At 41.6% G+C, this 21,751-nt stretch overlaps 1 protein-coding gene across 1 annotated transcript in view; it reads right to left on the reverse strand.

The window, feature by feature from the left end:
* Positions 1-19,001, reverse strand: part of AMER3 (APC membrane recruitment protein 3) — a 44,227-nt gene extending 25,226 nt beyond the window's left edge. Inside the window, exons 1-2 of the mRNA XM_064457277.1 lie at positions 18,908-19,001; positions 8,923-11,979 (exon numbers count right to left, since the gene is read on the reverse strand). Of these exons, the coding sequence (XP_064313347.1) occupies positions 8,941-11,958 (3,018 nt within the window). The 5' untranslated portion in view covers positions 11,959-11,979; positions 18,908-19,001 and the 3' untranslated portion in view covers positions 8,923-8,940. The remainder of the gene's footprint in view (positions 1-8,922; positions 11,980-18,907) is intronic.
* Between the last annotated feature and the right edge of the window lie 2,750 nt (positions 19,002-21,751).

Here is a 21,751-nt window from a genome sequence, read left to right on the forward strand (position 1 = left end):
TTTCTATTATTAGCATCATACAGCCTTCAGTCAGCAATAAATGTCATTTTAAAATAAACCTTATTCATTCTTAATTTGGGTTTCAGGGATTGCAATCATACAGTCTAGCTGTCATCTCCTTTAATAAACACTGAAGGGAAAGCTAGCATAACTTTCTGTAACAGAAAAATTACTTATTAGTTTTATTACAAGATTTTTAAGTAAAACAGCTTTTGAATTGTGAAAAAAATGCTAAGGGCATTTTTAGATTTGTAAGTATGATTCATTAGGTGTTCTGAAATTTTACAGATTATAGTTGAAGAGTACTTTCGAAAGCTGAGATTATTCAAGCACTGTCTTGTTATTGATTGAAGCTTTAAGAGATCTGGCAAAAAAAAAAAAGAAAAAAAAAAAAGAAAAAGGATTTAAATTGCAACCCTGCTGTTTCCTGGCATCTTTTTGCTATCTTAGCAGCAAACTACTTCTAAATACCTAATCACTCTTGCAGACTAACCTAACTAACGTTGCCCTGACCAGATAGACTTCCTGTAAAAACATTCAGTTTTTACTTGGGAAGCTGTAAATTTGTGGGTTTTGCAATATGTATTTTGTAGGTGGTTAGACTACCATCTTAATTATAAATGGGTTTCAGGGAGTTGGTTGCTATAGCAACAGTCTACTTAGTGCTTTTTTCAGAGCAAAACCCAACTTGCCTGTATGTTCGAGGGAAGAAAAAATGGATAAGGAAGGGAGATTGAGCTTCTATCTCTTCAAGAGCCACAAATTGCAGCATCCTCTATTTAAAGTATGCAGACAGGAGAGCTGCTCCTTTTCCTCAGTGTTTTTCCTGCTGCTGACAAGCCCCATTGGATGTTTGTGTAAAATAAAACCTTCCCTTATTTCAGAAATGCAGCTGCACCAGGGTTAATTTAGGCTAACACCCAGCTGAGTATTTCCTAAAAATGCAGCTGAAAACAGAGGGCACAATCTCTTCAAAAGCTGGAGCTGTGAAAATTTCTCATGCATTGTTTTTATTAGTGTCTCCTGCTGTAAATAAGGCAACATTGCCATCCTTACTGAAGTCAGATGGAATTTGTTTTCCCATTGATTTCTCTGCAAACATCTCTTTGGTTGGGTATCACAGCCCAGAAGCCACCTTGGCTTGATTTTTTCCCCTTTGTTGGCTGTGAGATGGAAAAACGTAACAAAGGTGTTGGGGGGGGGAACAAAAGTCCTTAATCCTACCTAATCTTGGGTTGTGATTCTCCTAACTCTGTGCCCTTCAGCCACTGTCTGCACCTCTATTAATGTGTCAAAAGCACAGAACCCAAGGCTCAGTTCTGTGGCTGCTGTTGGAGTTAAACAGAGATTGACTGGCTTTTATGGGCATGGCACTGTGGGTGCTGTGCAAGCCTGTCCTCATAGTGTGATGAGCACTAGATTTCATTTTGTGCATAATCATTTACAACATGCTGCAGGTTAAGTTTCTGCAGAGTTGGCACATTTCCTTCTCAGAATGAACAGGGAGGAGGAGAGAAGCCCATGATAGCAAAGGGCCAGTTCTAAATTATGGCTTTGCTTCCTCTGCGTTAAATTCCTTTCCCAGCTGTTCCCCACTGCTTCAGTCTCAGCCAGTGAGGCGGGGATGCACGGATCTTATGAGTCTGGGGAGGAGATGGGGAGAATTTTCTGGGAGGGGTACTAAGCTGTGAGGAGGTGTCAGCTTGGCAGGCAGGTGGGAAAGGGCAAGGACTTTTGAAGAAGGTTCAGTCACCAAGAGGGAGCAGAAGGAATGTACAGCATGTGAGAGGAAAGAGTTGAGCCTGTTTGGGGCAAGTTAGAAGGAAAGTTGTCATAAAGGGAAAAAGAGGTATATTTGGAAAGCATATATCACACTTACGGAAGACTAGTAGAGAGGAGATGGGGCAATACAATCTGCATCTTCCTACCTTGTTGTCCGTTTCAAACAGAAATAAGGACAAAGACAATCTTCCTTTTTCTTGAATTGTCAGTAATCTTCCATGTATCTTGACCTGCAGACTGACAGTTTCCCTTTGGATTATATAATTACCTCAAAGGAGGGGATAGCTGGTTGTGGGAAGACAGAAACTTGCTGGCTGCAATATCACGGTATCACTTGTGCAGTTTTCATTACTGGCTGCCACTATCATTAAGTGCCACAAGATCTTTTAAGCTTTACCTGAATAGGCCTGCCACAATGCACGTAGAGAGAGGCCTAGATTTAATGCCTTACTCCACAGGGAAAATCTAGCATCCAGTACTTTTTTGCTTCTCTCTATCCTGAGCTGTATTGCTGTCCAAGAACTGCGAACACCTTTCTCACCTTCAAACATTGTAAATGAGATGCATGATTTAAATGGCATAAGAAATTTGCCACACCAGATGTGTACAGTCTAGCTGTTCTTGAAGAACTGACAAGGAGAGTTTGCCTTCTGTCAGACCTGATGGGGAACCGTGTTCATTTTGGACATTTCCTTGGAAGAGTGCAGGCTCCCTGTGCTACTGTTCATCAGCACTGGCCCAATGCAACAGTGCTTCATGCCTTTCACTGTGATGGTCAAATTTTTTGCTCTTACTTTAGCCAGCTTTAAAATGTTTTGGTTTAGTTGTTTTGGGGTTTGGTTGCTTTTGTTTCTTTTTGAGAAAAATGCAGGAAATCCACTGGTGCTGAGGATTTCTGTGCTTTCTATCTCCATGAATTATCAGTCTTTATTTACACAGAGACCCCAGACTTACATACTGAAGCATGGCTTCTGCCCTGAACATACAATCACAACAGTGTCCATCATCTCCCAACTCTTGCCAGTCCACAAAAGGGACAGTGCCTGTTCTGGGGACAAACAGATGTCAGAGAAGGAGGAAATTCAAAAGGAACATTTTGGAAGTTTTACAAAGCAAAATTGATACATATAGCACAATGGACATCAGATTTTAAAAGGCGCTTGAAAGATGCATGCTAAACAAACTAAAGGTTCATAACACAAATTGGAAGGCTTTGAAGTTCATATGCTTAAGTAAGTTTGGAAAAGGGAGCACTAAACCCAGAAATCAAGGAGGAACCACTGTCTAGCTCAGAGTGTGCTGGTTGCCAGAAGATGGGAGGTTGGTTATTTCAGGTTTCAAAATTCTCCATTTGCCCTGTTTCTGACACTCCTTTTCCAAGCATCTACTGCAGTCCATTGGCAGAGGTAGGATGCAGAGCTGTTTGGAGGGCTCTGGTTCTGCCCCTCTCTGCATGTTCTGATGAGGGGAATAGAACTCGAGGTTTTACACTTGAGGTCCAAAAAGCTGAGGCTACCAAGCTCTTCCTCCTACTCTTTTTTACTTGCTGGCTGGTGAGTAGAAATGGCATCAGATCTGTACAGAGCATTCCTGAGCTGAGGATCTGCTTTGCATTCAATGTCTCCAAGGCTGTACTCCAGATGGGGCAAGGTTCTCTCCTGTTTGAATGAAGAAGCCTGCTCCATAACTGGATACTAAGCTTCCCCCTTTTCCCACCCTTATGCTTTCTTGGCCATCACAGCAAAGCAGAAGTAAAGTAGGTTTTCTTCAGAATGGTAACAACTGATTCATCCCTTCGTGTAAACAAACGGGGTGATGTTTGGCTCAGTCCCATGCAGATAATTTTAAGGTCTTCTATAGCCAAAACTTGACTTGTATTTTTGCAGTTAAGTGTCAGGCAAGACACTAAGCCTCTGCATGAGCAGTTAATTTGTTTGCATTCTGCCTTGGCTTCTCCCCATTTCTCATACAAAGGCACTGTGTTTGTTCATATGTCCTGTCACTTAGCCCATGCTGCTGCCCACAGTAACTATTTTCCTTTTCTTTTTCCCCCTCCATTGCCATCCCCCTGAAAATTTCACATTCAAGGCTGAAGGGGACTGGGAGCCAACTTCTGCTCTCAGGGTTAAATCTGGTTCCTCTGGCTTCAAATTTATGCTGGTGCAATGAAAAAGAGAATTTAGCTTTCTGTACTGTTGTCAATAGGGGAAAACGAGAGTCCCTATCCTGTATCCATGGAAACCATTCTACTGCAATAGCGGGTAAAGCAGCAAATCAATTTCTTCAGTTTTAAAATTAAACACATGTAACAACATTATAGTGCATCTGCCATTTAAGAGATCATCTGTGCTGATAACTGTGTTGAAAAACCCTTCTCTAGTAAATAAGCTGGCAAGAACATTTCTTCCTCCTGATAGGATTCTGATTTTGGGTAGAGTAAGCACTGATGACAAAGTACCATGAAGACATTACAGCGAGACAGAGCCAAGTCCGGAAGCAACAGTGTTTAATGAAGGAGAAAATTGTTTAATTTAGCATTTAGCCCAAGTATCTGGGCACATGGTGACTAACACTCAGATGTATTAGCAGAGGCAGTGGCCTGTTACCTCTGTCTCCCTGCTCTTTCCTTCTGCGGTACTACGTGTGACAAACAGTACATTTATACTTGTAATGCATTTGTCTGGACAGGACCGTGTGTGTATGTGCTTGTGTGTGTGTGCGTGTGTGGCTGGTGGACTGTCAGATGAGATTTCAATATCTGGTTTAGTGCAAAATGATCTGGGCAACTCACATTATAAAGGTGTATGTTTCAGAGCTAGAGGCATTTCCAATGCAGAGAATGTGCTGGCTGTCTCTGCACTTTGTTGTTTTTACATTTCATCATGTGAGACTTGAGAGAGGGCCTCTTTGCTATGCCATGGAGGGAACTTGGAAATATATGGTTTTCTCACCCTAGGCTTTGAACATGTTAAGGTACTCTTTCCCTGCTATGTGCAGAGGGATTCTGCCTTTATTTTTTCACCTATTAAGGCATCTCTCTGACCATTTTGAGAAATAATACCATAGTTTATCAGACACTTGCCATTATGCAGATGAGGCTCCATTCTGCTTTTCCTTTTTATCAAATCCAAATACTGCAGTCTGCCTTCCCTATGCCTGGCAGATAGAGAAATACCAGTCTGGGAGAAATGCAACCTTATTTAAGACAGAGGGAATAAAGCTGAATCAGGAGGGAATAAAAAGCATTACAGAAATTGCCTATACTGCAAGTAGCCCTTCAGTTGGTGAGAATCAGACACACTTTGCAGTGTCTAGGCTGTATTTTATCTGCTTCTGAATCACAGTTCCTTGATAACAGCAATCACGTATGCCATACCGTGTCCTTTTATCTACAGCTGCCCTATCTATTATGGCGATCCCGCTTTGATTGACAGTTATCTATTTTTTTCTGACCTGAGGGCAAGCTTATTGTAATGCACTCCTTTTAATGCTATCACTGAAACATATCCTAAAGCTTCAACTGGTGCATAATGTGATGGTTCAGCACTTGAATGAAGTGAGCACATATTGTTGGGAGCACGTGTGGTTTTTGTTGCTCTGCCACATCTACCAGTTAACAGAAGACAGTTCAAACCACGTTAAGTGGTAGAAGTGGCTCAGTAGTCTGAAATGCTGTTGTTTGCAGAGAGTGCTTTGTTCTACCTGTGTCCAGTTGCTATGACATGCAGTGTTTTCTGTCTGTTTGGTCAGTTCCAGAGAATCTAACAGTCAGGAAAAGACAGCCAAACTAACTGCTCTAGGACAGTGTTCCCTTGTTGAGGATCAAGAGTTTTCATCCGGACAACATCTGGTCAAAAAGCATAAACTTCTGCAGTTTGGTTTCTATGGTCCATGAATACACAATCTAGGAATCCTTCCCATATTCAGGGGATGGTCTGCATTTACTTTCTAAGTCCTAGCCTTTTGATACTGAAGAATGAAAATTATGCCTTTCATTGCACTTTCTACTGATAATTTCCACCTTCTACATAACCCTTCTATATCCTCATGCGAGGATGCCATTTGCCACTGGGGTTCCTTTACCATCAGGGTTCAAATTCCTGGTGAGCTCAGGTATGAGGCATTTGCAAATTTCTCTCTGAAATGCCAGAGAAGAGAGAAATGGAGAAGGAGTTGGGACTGGCACTTCTTGTACCATTCTGCATCACAGTTGTGCAGCTGTGTTCAGCAGAGCAGAGAAGACCTGGAGACCAGGCATGGCTCAGGGGAATCCTGCACACTAGTTGGAACAGAGAGGATGGGGGCATTTGTTACTGTGGGTACTGGGACATGTGGAGATGGTGGGGTGACAAAACCTGGAGATTTTAATGGCTTTTGATATCAGCTTTTCCTCTGCCCCATGGTAAATGACAAGAAAGTTGACCTTCTTCCAGGTCAGGCTTGGGAGTCCATGGCAGGGGCCAGGGCTGCATTGGAGCTGCTTATGCAGCAGTTGTTCTGAGGGACAAAGCAGGAACCGTCTCTGGATCTGTCACTTCTCTCACAGCCCCCGAGTGTGGCCTTATAAAACAGTGAACCTTGGAGCATTCTTCAGGTATAAGCTCTTGGGGTTTGCACAATCATGTCCAGTGCAGGAGTGTTTATCAATGATGTCTGTCTCCACAGATTCAGAGGTGGCACCATGTTTGTATGTTGCCTCTCCTACGCTACCACCCCCATGATTAAGACAAAGATCCTGAGTCATCTCCAAAAAAATCTAAAATTTCCGGCAAACCTGTAGACCATCTGTTAATGTGGGTAGGCAAGAAGATACTGGGTAGGAAAACTCAGTCACATGGCAGGATTTATATCTGACACTGCAGCCATTTCTTTTAACTATGTTAATGCCATTTTAATTATTGTCTCAATTCTTTTTCTGTAAGAAATTGTAATAAACAGCAAGCCTGTAGTGAAATGATTCCTTGAAATGACACCATTCCTCAAAGTCACTTGATGAATACACAAATCCCATCTATATTTTAAAATGCCATTCATTTTACTGTTAGAGAAACCTCTGTGAAAAATCAGCAGATCCCTTCTGGAAAAAACTTGAATTTTTTCTCTCTGGGACTGAGGTGATAGAATGTAAACTGCATCGCATTTCTGACATTGCAGGTATTATCAGTGCTGACACATGGTGGCATACAGCAGCTGCCATTTGATACAGTGCAGAAGAAAGTGCCCTGAGTCCAGTAATGTCTACTTGAGATATATCTTGTACAGTATAAAGATACAGTCTGTTACCACTTCTGACAGTCATGACAGCTATGACTCCCTTCTCTGCTCCTACCAGAAAGCGACTCCTCAAAATTAGAATCCCTTTACGTTCCTAGCCTGTGAAGGCAGGGATATTCTTAGCAGTACCCTGCGGATTAATATTCACAACAAACTAAAAATATCAGGCCAATGCATACATTGATCTGCTGTTCTAACCCTAAAATCTGTGCCTAGCACTAGTTTCTTAAATACACTGTCTGTGACCACAAACCTTTCCTTATCTGTACTGAATTTTAAATTTCAGAAATAATCTAAAAGAGGCAAGTAGTTCTAAGGACTATGGTGTGTCCTTGAATGGCAAGTTCTGCCCAAAAATCTGGTGACACAAGAAGGTGGCTTGCTAGTCAGCATTCTTTGCAGCATTGTTAGCAACAAAAATGAAAAAAACAAAATCACGTCTTTCACTAGAGGAAGACCTAGTTCACTGATGGACAGGTTATAACTAGACAATGTGTTAGTAAAGAGTATTGAAAACTGGCAGTCTCTAAGCCTTAACTTCATGCAGACCACTGGAAAATATCCCTCCCTGCAATGGGAGACTTGTTAGTGGGGAAGGGCACTTTCACGAAGATGTAAATAGCAAAGTGGGTGGCTGAATCTCCAAAACTTGAGAACATAAGGGTGTTTTTGCCTCATGCAGAGAGAAACACTGTCCTTTTTAGTTTGTGCTGCTTGAGAAGCCTTTAGCAGTCACGCTGCTCTGAGCAACAAGAGCCAGAGAAGTGTTGTGTTCTCTGGGTCCCTCTGTTCAATAATGAGCTGTTCCTTAATTCTCTATCCTGGCTTTTCCTGCAGCCTCCTCTCCTTCTTCCACCACCTCCAAAGGCTCCTTCTGAGAGTGCCAGGGCTGGGCAGAGTCCAGCCAATCTGTCAGATTTGGCAGGGCACGTGATAGAGAATTTACACAAGTTGTATACTTCTATGATAGATTCTTCTCAGCAACTGGAGGACAGAGGATTTCTCAGCTGGCTTGAGTTAGAGCAGTCTGTACAGATAGTATCTGTTCTGACCTAAAGCCTTGTGTGACAGGTAAATCTGAACCAGGCCAAAGGCTGTGTACTTGATCAGCTTTTTTCTGTTTTACAGCAGAGGTGTTTTTTACCCTAAATCAGGGACTGATTTCTGTATCTCCCTATACTATGTAAACATGGCTCAAGGATTTGAAAAAGATTGAGGTGCAGCACAGACCCTATAATCCCTCTCCTGAAGTACAGGGTATGTCTGTCTGCCCGCCCTGTGACTTAATATTGCAGATCTCTGGCTTTCTTGTGTGACCCCCTGTGTAGCAGCTCACAACATCAGGACTCCAGTAGAGAGCTCTGTCTAATATCCAGTTATCACTCCAGAGGAGAAGCAGGGCATAAATTTTACGCTGTCATTATGTAGCAAGAGGATTTCATGAGCCAGTAGTGAGGAATCTGAGCTGAATGCTGCTGGCAGTCTGTGGCCAGGCAGCCATATCCACCATGTTGTTCCAAACGTGGCAGGTCCTGGAGTGGGAGAAGTAAAAATTTTCCCTGCTTCAGCTCGTGTGAGAACTGCCACCCCCGGGTGGAAGATGGGGCTTCAACCTTTGCGTGGGACTTGTAAGACTCAGTGAATGTGATACCTGCTATACATGGCCCCTGGTTTGGGCAATTGTGTAATTTAAATTCTGATTACTTTTAACTACCATGCTGAAGTGAAAGTTAAGAACAATGCAACTGGAAACTAAGAAACCCTGAGTATTTATCAGACTCCACTGCCATAAGTGGCCCTCTGTGAAAAGGGAACAGATGTTACTTATTTTACATTTAATTTCAGACTTCCCATAAGCACACTCACCTTCTCAATACAGGTGTGTTACTGGTGGTTCCTCCCTGTCACTGCCGTGTCCGAGGTTGCTGCCTCTGCGTGAGGGGACAGAGCGCTCCCTCCATCCAGGCCCCTGCAGGGGGTCTCTGAATAACTCCACAGCCCTGGGCTGCACTGCTTGGCCTCCTGAGGCTGCAGTGAGTCAGCTAGAGAAATGGTGGTGCTGTATGAAGCTTGTGAAAAAGTAGCAGGTATGTTTGAGCAGGCAGAGTTAAAGAGAGGTAAAAATGTTGGTCTACTAAGAGTTGTAGCAGGGGCAGAGTCATTTGGACTGAGATCAAATGTAAAGTCTTTTAAGTAGGAGAGGGCTTGATTATTTAGCTGGGCATATTCAAAATTTACCTTGCTTCTGGTAACCTCATTGAGGATTTTTGCTCTACTTTCCTGATCTTCAGAGCAAATTTGCTCCCCATTTTGCTTCAGATGATACAGACCACTGGACTGGAAACTTGTCTCATAATTGTATTGGTTTGGGCTAGGAATACTGGAGTATTCTGGATTTTGAGCAATGCAGTTGCATTCATTTTGCAACAATAACTTGTTTTTGTACTGAGACATCTTATGAATGATATTGTTCATTTCATTCCCAATGCATTTGTCTTTCAGATGCTTGTTTTCATAGCTGATTTTTAATGATGCCACTTGTGTTACACAGCGCTCTAAGAGCTGCACTATGTTAGTGCTGCTCTCTGTTGGTGTGGAGCTAATGTAGCTCTGGAAGCGTCTGAGGGTAAGAGGCTGCAGCGTTTTGTCACAGGAAATAGAGAGAGAGTGATACATGGGTTTATTTGTGTCCTCCCTCTCAAGGGGATCCAGGAGTGAGGTCGCAGCAGTCTTGTAGGAGTAACATGATTCTACTTCATGATTATCATCTAACGAAGGGTTTTCAATGCTCTGGGAGCCACTCTCTCTGTTCAGCTTTGCTGGCAGTGCGTTTTTATCTCTCGATGTCTCACATCCTTCTGAAATTGTTGCCTTCTCATTCTCAGTTGAAGATGTCTGCAGATTGTCTCTGTTAGCCTGTGATTGTGGTGCATAACTTTGTGCTCTGGTGGTTTCCCCAGTCCCAGGCGCTGTAGATGAATCCTTACAGTGACTCCCTTCCCTTCCTTGGAAATCCAAATCAGATGTGTTAGGGCAAGAATCCAGGCTGTGGTCTCTTTCAGTAACCTTTACTGAAGAGGCCTGGGTTGCAGGTTTGCTTTCGTCCAAAGACACGCATAGGTTAAATGTATTACATTCTTCCTTGCTTGGTTTGTCCTGCTGAGCTTCTGTGCTCACTTTCTGCTCTGGACTGGGGCTGGGCAGGATCGATGCATCATTAGACTTTTCTGGCTGTGACTGAGGACTTTGAAGAGAGTCAGGGGAAGAAATTAGTCCCGAGTGTTTTCGCAGCCAGTTTATTATCCCCATGGTAAGTGAAAGCTCAGTATCGCAGAGCTTTAGCAAACATTCTTTGCCTTTCCATGTGCTGTGGAAGAAACCCTGGCTGATAATGTCTAGAGCTGGTTGGGAAGCCATGTTCTCCTCAGCTCCAACATGAAAGCTGTAAATGGACAAAGGGATTTCAATAGCTTGTTCTGAAATGCTCTCAGATGTGCACAAGTCATCATCTAGGACTGGGTTTATTTTGACTTCGTTTGGGTCATAGAAGAGCTCATAAAGGGCATCTCCGCTGTAGCTGTCTCTTGGAAATCTACCTGGGACCCCAGGGGTCTGAGCTTCCTTCACTTCATCATCTTGTCCAGGAGAGAATGAATCATAGTAGCCTTCATCACTTGTGGATGTGGATTCCTGGTTGTCACTTTTTGGTGTTCCTGTTTCTGTGGAGTTCTCTTTGGAATTGTCACCGTCTTTATCAGGTGACATTTGAGGGTCTGTCACAGATGCAGCAGCCTGGCTTCTAGCCTTTTCCACATCAGGACCAGGTATCTTCAGTAACTTCTTATCAAACAGAGCACTCTGATGTAGCCTTACTGATTTGTTGATGTTGTCCCAAAACTTTGCAAATTCAACAGTCTCATTCTGGCCAGGAGATGCCAACTGCTCCACACCCCCTTGGAAAGAGCCCATGACAGGGCTGTCTTTGTGCTTGCTTCGTCTCAGCAGAACCTCTTTGTTGTTCTCCAGCTCCAGGTGAGCAGAGGTCTCATCAGCAAAGATTTCCCCACAGCCAGTGAGAGAATCAAAACTCTTCAGCGAGGCAACATCTTCGCACAGGGTGTTGCAGCAGTCATAGGAAGAGTCAGACTGCAGTTCGCTGTCTGAGCAGTCTTGTGACAAGCAATCAGCTGCAAATGTTTCTCCGGTTTTGAAAAGATACTTTGCAAGACGCCCAGACAACTCACTTTTGCAGCCTGGAGAGGACAGATTCTTGTCCTTCTCAACCAGGAACGTGAGGCTCTCTGGTTTATTTTTTTTTATATGAAATATATCTCTGAGCCCTTTCTTAGATCTCTTGAGGGAAATCCTCTTCCTCGGAATGGTTTTTGCGACAGCTGGTACAAAAGGCATCTGTGGCACAAAGTTTCTGTAATCGATCATCTGACTGCTGCATACAGACTGGCTGGGGCTGACCACATACTCTTTCTTACTGCTGGAGCTGGACATCCCTGAAAAGCTGATGCTATTGACAAGTCGGCCCTTACCCTTTCCAGACAAACCTTCTTCACAAACCCTGCTGCTGGGGCTACAGTGCTCTGTTTTGTCTGCCTCAGGAACGCAGTCATGGGTTTTACTCTTCCTTACAAATTTGTAAGAGGACCCAGATGGTTTTTCCAGGCAGTTGTCACCAGACCCATTCCTTGCTCCTCTGGTGGAAAATCTGTAGTTCTTGTGCGTGGCCAAACATGCCAGCTGGACTTCAGCTACACTTTGGTTTCCCTCCAGAGCTGCCTTTTTGTCTTTCCCTGTATCATCTTTGTTGTTAGGAATTGTGGGCACTGGTGGCACCTTCTCATGTTGCACACTGGATTTTATGAAGGTCTTTCCTCTCTTGAGCTCCATACTGCTTCCTTACATCTGTTTCTGCAAAGAAAACAGCAGAATAAAAATATTGCGAGGTTGGTGGCTAGCACTTGTAAACTTTGAAAACATCTGGAGAACAAAGGGATGGATATTAAGCATTATATAATTGTTTTGTTTGTCACCAGAAACTTCCATCACTGGGTCATGGTATTGCCTGAGAAGCAGATCAAGTGAAACTGAAGGTACGTTGGCAATGGCTGGAAGATCCAGCAAGGAGAACACTGTACACAGTATGGGTTGGTAGCTGAGACTCAGAGAACATTTTGTCTGTTAGAAATGAGGGGGTTTGGATTTCAGATTATGACTTCAGGATGGGTTTTAACAAGATAGAGGTCCTGATCCAAATGTAGAAGAGGCATCAATGAAAAGAAATTCCTGAGGAACCTTAACGTGAGGGAGGCAGCAGTTCATAAATTTGTACCTTTAAGGAGGACAAAGAGCTCAAGATGGGAAATCTCCTGAGAAAATGGATCAAACACTTGACACATGATGCTCTCTTTATATTAAAATAATCCTTACCTGCGAACAGAAAATCCACAAATCTCACTACTACCCTGGGAAGCATGCTGAAACTGAATTACCAGTTTTGCTTCCTCCTTAGCATAATGTATAATTTTCTGCACTACTACTTTGATTGTAAAAAGTCAAAAATGTCACATTGAAGATCACTGCTAATTATGACAGAAGCATCGTTTCCAATGTGCAAAGACCAGTGTAGTACTCTCAGGCATTGCCACATTGAATCTGCATTGTGCATTGATTAGCTATTTCTAAAAATACTGTTACCTGTATCAATGCCAATTTTGGTCTCTGCCTGGATGGTTTAGTATTGAATCTGTTTTATGTTTTCATACATCTAATTAGTCATTAATTATTTTAGCCATGACACTTTCAGCTTTCTATCAGTTATTTCATGGACACATCTGATCCTTTCCTGCCTTATATCAACTTAAATATTGAGTAAGTCAATTGACTTACATAAAGGGAGGTGAGGGAAGAAGCAAGCACTTCCTAAAAGCCATTAGAGAAGCTAGATTTTTACTGTATGGGAAGCAAGACAAAAACTCCAAGTCCTGTTCTTGAAAGAATGTGCTTGGATCTTTACTTAATGAGACCTCAGTTAACAATTTATCTTTTTTTGAATAGTGTAGACATATCTAAAACCACTTAGAGCCATTGAACTCTGCAACACATACAAAAAACACAGTGCTATCTCCAGCAGTCCTTGACAAACTGTATGTAACAGCTCTGGTGAAATGAAAAATTACCAGTACTCCCTCGAGAACAAACTCAGATCACATCCCTGGATCTAGACCTGCACCCAATACAAAGACAGGCAGAGATCTTAAATGCAGGACCAAACCTAGCCTTTCTATGCTCTTAAAGTACGACTTAAAGCAGTCTTTAGTCACCTTGAACTGTAATAGCTGTCTGTAGCCTCCAGAGCCTTTACAGTTGCCAGGGCTTGCTGGGAAAGCAACACTCTGACCAACACCTCACCGGATGCAGGGCTGCGTACCTGGGAGTTCTGTCGCCTGCAGCACTTCTCCAGCAGGCGGATCAGTGACAGCCTGTTCCTTATAGAAGCTGCAAACTGGCAGGTGATTAGCAATATTTACAACTAAATGTAGGTCAGTGACAAACGGTAGAAAATGTAAGGGTAAAGTGTGAGTATTTGACATCAAGAGTATGGCTGTGTGGAAAACGGGGTGGGTGGTGATAGATGAACTTCTATCAGTATGACTGAGATGCTGGCACATTTATTTGCATTTGGGGCTGCATGTGAGTATTGCAGAGCATTCCTGATGAAAGCCAGTAAACATTTTACTACACTGTCAGGTATCGGGAGTTCACTGATGCTACAGGAAACTTGTTTTGCATATTTAGAAATAGGTCACTGGGATATGATTACATTCCTTTTCTGAAAAGCAAAGTGTGATTGAGAAGACATTCAGTGCACAGAACTCCAGCAGAGTTGTGAAAATGATCAGAAACAGCTGGTGCAAGACCAATTATTAATATTGAAAAGTAAAGCGTCTGACACCTCAGTCCTTTGCATTTGTAGAAGTAGGTACTGTGTCCCTGCGGGAAGTCCTGCTGCTGAGAAGCTCCTTAGAAGTGTGTGACATGGCAAATGCTAGCATTATAACGATGTTATGTAGGACTCCTTGAAGTCTACAGCTGTTTCTGTCCATTATAGGTATTAAGCAAGGGTCATTTTTATAGGAAATTGCATACTTTGGAAATTTTTCTGTAGATGCATTAAAAAGGCTTTTAGAGGTTTTATTATCAGGTATGAAACTTATTAAACCTAAGAATTCGGGGCATCATTATCTAATCTTTTGAATAAAGAAATCTTTGATGTGAATTGTATCTCCGTGATAAGAAAAACAATGGATTACCAGTTTGATAACTGGGTCTAGAAACTTCAAGGCTTGATCTTCTGTCTTTTTTTATAGATTAGATGAACAGTTTTAACTTGAAAGTCTAGTCTGAATAACATCTGTACTGAGAATATATGTAGTATAATAACGTAAGACACACTGATGGTAGCCTATGCTACCTTTTCAGTTTCCTCTGATAAGGAAAAATGTAAGTTAGGATGGTTTGGGGTTTTGTTTTTTTTGTTTGTTTGTTTTTGTTTTTTAAGATCTACTATGCATATAATAACCAACTTTGTATTATAATTGTTTAATGTGTCTGTTTAATCCCATATATTCTTTTTCTCCTTTTTCTGCAGGATTCATGCCAGACTAATTAGTATCTAGTTCATTGTGTCATCCTGCTTATCCTGTTTGAAAACTGGCGGCGCGTCAGAAATCTTCCCTGTTAAAAATGCTATTAAAAATTAACACCAGGAAAGGGAAGATCTCCTCAGTCAACTCTTAAGGGCTCTTAAGGGCAGACTACTAGAGTCTGCAGATTTTTAAAAATTTGTCTCACATGCTGTTTTGTCAATTACCATACTATGAGTTCCTCATATATTTATATCATCATATGCTCTAAATTATCAATGAGCTTCTTTCCAAATACAGAACAGAAATATTTGTGATGCTACTTTCTTTCTATACTGATTAATACTTTTAGCAGTTTTGGTTGTAATGGGCTATACCATGATACCTTTTTTCCCCTCTCTGCAGGGACACAAGTCATATGTCTAACCCCAGAAGATGTACCAGTGAAGTTAGAAACAGATTAAAGTGCTGTAAGGGAAAGTTAGCCTCCAGTGGTTATGTAAAGCTAATCAAAATTCTGTGAAAAATGATTTTAGGCATTTAAAAAATGGTACATCTTCTCTGGGATTTCTTGACCCCTGCACTCAGCTACACTATTGCCTGTCTTTGCTCCTTTTTAATTATTCTCCTCTTGGACTTAACTTGCAGTATATCTTTTCTTCCACAGGGATAAAGAGTATATGAGGGACTGATTTCCACCTTTGCAAAAAAAAAATATATTTTGAAATTTAAAAATCACTGTAAAGAACAGAAACCTGTGGAAACTAGCAGTCCATCTACAAAGGCTAGCTTGTTCTGTTTTCAACAAGCTCTGGATATTTTCTTCATTAATGTTACTTGACCTCTTTTTTTAATATCTGTGAAATCACTTATGGAACACATGTTTAAATAGAAGACATCCTCAAATCTTATACTGGGGTACAGTTTAATTGTAATTTAAAATTATCTTAGGTGCAGCAGCATTGAGACTTCCCATCTACAGCAAACAGTACTTTTATCTGTCCTGATCATGCCAGCTGCTCACTTTTAAGATTTCACACGTGTCTAAGCAGGCAATTAGATCCGGATTTTGGGCTTATAATGGAAATAATGTTTTGGTTTTAATTTGGATAATATTGCTCATAAAATATAGAGATACTTCACGTTCAAACATGTACCATCTGTGCAGGGTGGCTGACAGCCTTTTCATAAACACAGAAGGTTTTATTTTGTCTGGGATTCATCAAAAAGTAAGTGAAAGTTTTAGAATGGGAAGGTGAGCACATTCCTGTGGGCTGAGGAGACACAGTTTTAGGACAGTCACAGCAATTGCTTATAGTCTTAGGTTATGAGGACCTGAACAAGACTGAGTTAGGTAACTGTTCTGGTTAATAAGAGCCATATTCAGATGGCCTAAATTCTACCTAAGTCCAGGTCAACAGACAAGGAGGCCAAAGAGGGGTGCACAGGAGCTGGACTGGACATTCATTAGGAAGCAGGAGGAAGATGGGTGGAAGCAGGATTCAAACTGTTCAAATATTGCCTCTGATGTGTGGGTCAGAGAAAAGAGGGGTCACTTGCCTCTGCCCATGGACCCCAAAGCTTTCTGCCAGGCTGAGCTGTTCACAGTTTTAACTCTCTGGAGGAATTGGGGAAGATTTGCTTTGGGTTTTGGGCTGGTGTCAAAGTTATTATCCTATATCTTACTAGCTTATCTATGGTGGGAATGTTTATTTAAGTTATCTTCTAAAAGGTAAAATAGATTGTGCTTTAATGTACCAGTAGCTAAAATAGCAGTCCTCCTAAGCATAACTCTAGGAAGATCATCCTACTGGGAAAGTAGAAGTATCTGCTTCAGTGAGGTTGCGTGGATAGAAATAACAGTATTGCGAAGAGGAAGATTAGATGAACTCTCTGGCTGTGGCAAGTTTGGCTCAAAATTACTTTTGCTTAAGTAGGAAAAAATATAATTAATGTTCATTTATTCCAAAATCTTACCAGCTGTCTGTCTTGGACACTCTTACTTGCTTGTTTGATGTGTCATTTATATATAATTGTCTCTCTTTGGGACAAAAATAAGCAAAATTTAGAATACAGTCATCATTTTGCAGGGGAGATAGGAGTGTTTTCTGCTTCTTTACATTTAGTTCATTCTTAAAATTGGCAGGTTGTGGAGATGGTACCTTGCTGTCTCTTGCTAAGCAGAATTCTGCATACAATTTGGAGTCTTTATTTCACCTCCCTCCAAGTGTTTTCCTTTTATTAAATGAAAGAGTTAATAAACATTGCATAGTCTTTTAGATTTTTTTTTAAATTAAAAAAAAACCAAACAACTCTGTTCAGACTGCTTTTATTTTTTAGAATGCAAGTTTGGAATGAGTCTAAAATCCCTTCTCCACAAGTGGATTCATATCAATCAGGCTTAAGATCCTGAGTATCAGAGTTACCTTTGAAAATGGTACCCCTCCTTTCCAAACAAAAATGGTAGCATAATTAAATTTCCTGGAAACTTATATCTGGTTTGTGCATTTGGACATGTATTATGCTTAAAATGGATGCACTTAAAGATTAAATTATTTTAAAAATATTTTTTTAGAAATTGTATAATGGGAAAGGGAAAAAGAACAGAGCGCTCTGGGAGGCTCTCTCTTCCTATGCCTTGTTAACCTTGGCAGGATTTCTGTGGGGCACCAGTTGGAAGTCCTAAAATGTAAAGACAAGCAAGCATGAGGTGATCAGAGCCACAGCTACTTTTAAAGTCAATGGACTGGACAATGCAAATTTTTAATGTTTAGGATCTAATCAGTTAGCTATGCATAAAGAACAGCTGGTGCTCTCAGTAAAGTTGGGGCAGGGGATTATTTTTGGAATAAGATTTTATTTACAGTCAAAAGCCTTAACTCTCTGTCTCAGAAGATAAAAGTTAATAATGGAAATACTAATAATCATGGCATATATTCCATTCTGTTAATTTGATTTTTAACTACAAAGCAGTAAAATGTTTCCTTGCTAAAGGGTAGTGATATCCTGCCTGCAGTTATTCTAATACTGTTTCTAGTAAGCAAAGAAATATAACAGTTCTTATGGTGAAAACCAAAGAGGATTTTAAAGCAGGGCTCATCTGCTCACTTAAACTGATTACTCTGCTAGTATCTCATCTCCATTAGAAAACAGAAAAGAACAGGGTAGAAAGGATGGAGGATGTAATCAGGGACAGTCATGATTCTGGAAACAGAAGAATGTTTATTTTTTAAGACGCCTGTGTGACACACAAACCTGCATTAAGATCATGCCTCTTGATAGGACTACTCCTCTCATCATTAGTGGCTGTACCTTATCATTCCCCTTAATCAATTTTCTCTCTTGGGTAACCCAGGATGACTAATTATTTGCATATACATTTAGGTCAGGCAATGGCTTTCTCATGAACACACAAAGTAAAATCTTACACCCTCCAGCAGAATACTAGAAGGATGTGTGGTTAAATGCTTAATCTTATTAGCAGTGTGCTATAGGGAAGCCTGAACCTTCCTTTAAGCCCTGCCAACTGTTCCGTGGAGCTCAGGATTTTTTGTAGTAAAATTAACCACGTTTCTACTCCCAACATAGTCCTGCTGTGTGCTGACAGGAGGAATCCCCATGGGGCACCCATCGCTTCCCCCAGCCCCGTGTGGGGCGGGCAGCAGGGTGGAAGGAGGCTGAGACCATGACAAAAGGAGGCTGCCTCTGACAAAACCTCTGCACCCCTCACTCAGTTTTCTTCTATACCTGCAGCTGCAAGAAATGTAACTGCTTGAAATGTTCCAATTCCACCATGTAAAAGGGCAGCATAAACTCCTGCACAGGGAGCTATTTAATCATCACTATTACAAGGAAAAGGCAGCTGAGCAGATTTCTGCTGTGTACCTGAGGAGAAAACGGCATTTTTCACTTGCTCTGACCAGCAGTCTGTTGGTACCAGACAGCAAAGTGTTAATACTGTCAGCTTTGGCTGTTTTCAGTAATTTGTTGCTTTAAAATGAGATAGGCTGTACATTTTATAAATACAGGCACATACTTGTCAGATGTATGGAAAAATAAGTAAAAAAAAATGCTTCAAAAATGAGCAGTCATCCCAAATTAATAGTCCGTCAGAGTTCCTGTGAGTACCAGAGCAAAGGAAATGCCATTGCATCAGAGCAAACAATAAGGCATATCACAAAAATCCTACTCACCATGCTTTATCACTGAGCAGGAATCCTCTGTCTCCTAGCCTTGCTACTGGGGCAGGTCTTTATCCAGAGGCTCCTGTGATGCTTTTCAGATTCTGAGGGGCTGGACCACTGCTGCTCTCCAGTGTTACTCTCCACCCCCTGTCTTTTCCTCCTCCTTCTTCCTTCATTCCCACCCCCTCATTCCTCCTGCTTGTAGCTTTTTTGTACTTTACATAGATTCTAGGCTTCCACATGTAGCTTGATTTAGGAAAGACGCTTATTTCGGCCATCTGCTTGATGCCATGGAAATGCCTCCATTGCTAAGGAATAAAAGCCCAGAAGGTAAGCTTGGGAGTCCTGAGCCAGCATTTTGATTCCTCTCTATGTGACTGCTTATTAAATAGGGAGAAACGCATCCAAATTAATTTAATTTCTCACATTTTTTTTTGTTTCTGGCTAGGGTTCAGGAAAAGTGGTCGTAACATATTCTTAGGTTAGTGAGATGATTCACTGTGCATCATATGCAGATTATTGGACTGTACCACCCCTTGTAGGGCTTTTGTTAATTCTGAAGTTAGAGAGGATTTCATGTGGGAGCAAAGTGGCAGAGTTAATATTTCTGCTGCCCAAAGCTAGAGTACTTGATGTTGGCCTCATATTACCTTCATCAAACATGATTTACTGAATTCTCCTTGCAGTAAGTCTAACTTCTGCTTGAGTGTGCAGTGAAGTCAACATCTGATATTACAACATCATTCTTTTTTATATAGGTGAGTTTATTACCATCACAAACACCAGAGCTTTAATTTCACAAGAGTGTGAAGCTGGCATCCTTGCCCCAGCCCTGTCCCTGTGAAGGGCTTCCAACTTCATCATATCTTGATTGTCCCTCCCCATTAACTCTCCTCTGAGTCCTTTACATCAGTCTCTCAACTGCCCTGCCTTCTCCTTCCTCCTTGTTGAAAACCTTTATTGGGGGCATGGTAGGACCCTCTTAATAGCAGAAGTGTGTGCCGTGAAGCAGTGGCTTAATCCACTTCAGTAGTTCTCCTGTAAGCTGCAGTTTAGAGCTGTACTCTAGGATAATGCGGTAGTTTGTGTACAGACTGGCATATCTGCAGGCAGTTTACCCTTCCGATGTAGGGGCTAACATCACCGTTGCTCTAAGGTAGTGAACAGGCAGCTCTCAGATGATTGAGACAGAGCAAGTTCAGAGAGGTCCAACCTGTGCACATATTTAGAAAATCCTCCAGCTTTGTATGAACTGAAGATAAGTGTTGCCTCACAACTGGAGCGGGTGCATCAGTCAGAGAGCTGATCTATTCTGTCCCCACATGACAGCAGAAAGGGAACAAAAGCCTTAACGTGCTCCCTGTTCTCATCTTCCTTTTCACAGTGTGCTTTAGCTGAACCCTGGAGATGGGGGAGGGAAGGAGCTTAAACTTTTGTGCTGTCTAAGCTTCTAAAGCTGAAAAATCAGACAGGTAAATCTTAAAGGAAGCAGAACAGAATCCTCCTGCTCTGAGTGTCAGCCAGTAAGACACTCAGGTGTCCCCAGTGGTAGAGACTAGAGAGTTATATCCTGGAAAACACCCCAGGTTAAGTCTAACCTTCAACAAGTAGAAAGCCTTTGTGTGACTACACCAAAAGACCGGCAGGATGGAAGAACAAGCTGTGGGTGAATCCTACTACCTCTGGCAAGTAGATTAAGACCAACCACGAGAGAAAATACATTAACTATAAATAGATTTGATGTTTTTTTGTTCTGCATGAAATATTTGTTTTAATATAGGAGGAAGCCTTTCTTCATGATGGGTATATGAAACCACCGAGTTTTCCAGTAGTACATTGTTGCTCTGCAGTGATGTTGCTTTTGACAGCCTCTACTTTGTGCACTCTGTTTTGGAAAGAGACAGCCTTTAAAACTTTGTAGTCCTTCTTTGTTCAAAGTAACACCAAGGCTTGTTAGAAATGCTGATAGACACGAGAGTCAGTCAGATGTCACTTCTGGTGCTGATTCAAGGCTGATGGCTGGTGTTGGTATTGTCTGAGCAAACCTAGCAAAACTAGGAGTTTAGATTTTTTAATCGGAAAATTATTCATGCACACAATTTCTGAGCTGAGTTTCTGAACTCTAAAGTGTAGGCATTAAAGTTAAAGGCACTATGCCACGTAGAGAAAGAAATAAATAACAGAGAGCACTTAAAATTGCATTTGAAGCCTACTTCATGTTCAACTCAAGCTCAATAAGGCAAGCCATCCTCAAAGATTTAGAGAAGAGAATCTGGTAAGGGAGGAGCTCTTAGCTCCAGTAGTGTTTCAGGTAGTTTCCATACCTGCTGCCTCTAGGACAGTCTGCTGCTGCTCCTCAGGAGCTGGGAAAGCTCTCGTACAGATGTCCCTGTTTCTAACAAATGGCACTTGTTGTTTTCCCTTTGCTGGAGGAGTTAGAGGAGGTCACTCTAGATCTGGATGAGATACCCAAATCTGTTCATGGTGACTCAGGTAAAGCATCTCCTGTGATGAGAGAACACCTGGTTTTAGGCTGTTTACTTTAGGATGTCCATATGGACAAACATTTCCATCTCCTGGGCCTTTTATTTCCCTTCGTCACAGGAAGTGGTCTAAATCCATTGGCCAGCCATAGGATAGCTATCCATAGCTATCTGTGGCCATGGCCATAGCCATCCATAGGCATAGCCTGCATTGGCCTAAATCACAATCTCATTACATGCACTGGTAAATGCACTGGTATGCTGAATAGCAGCTGAACCATGGTAGCCTTTTGCATTGCAATAAAGCTTTTATTTTTCTTCCTATATAGTTCTCAACTAGTAGTTCCATAAACTAGTCTTTTCTTCTATC

Source organism: Phalacrocorax carbo, chromosome 7 (assembly GCF_963921805.1).
Source record: "Phalacrocorax carbo chromosome 7, bPhaCar2.1, whole genome shotgun sequence".
Classification (NCBI taxonomy): domain Eukaryota; kingdom Metazoa; phylum Chordata; class Aves; order Suliformes; family Phalacrocoracidae; genus Phalacrocorax; species Phalacrocorax carbo.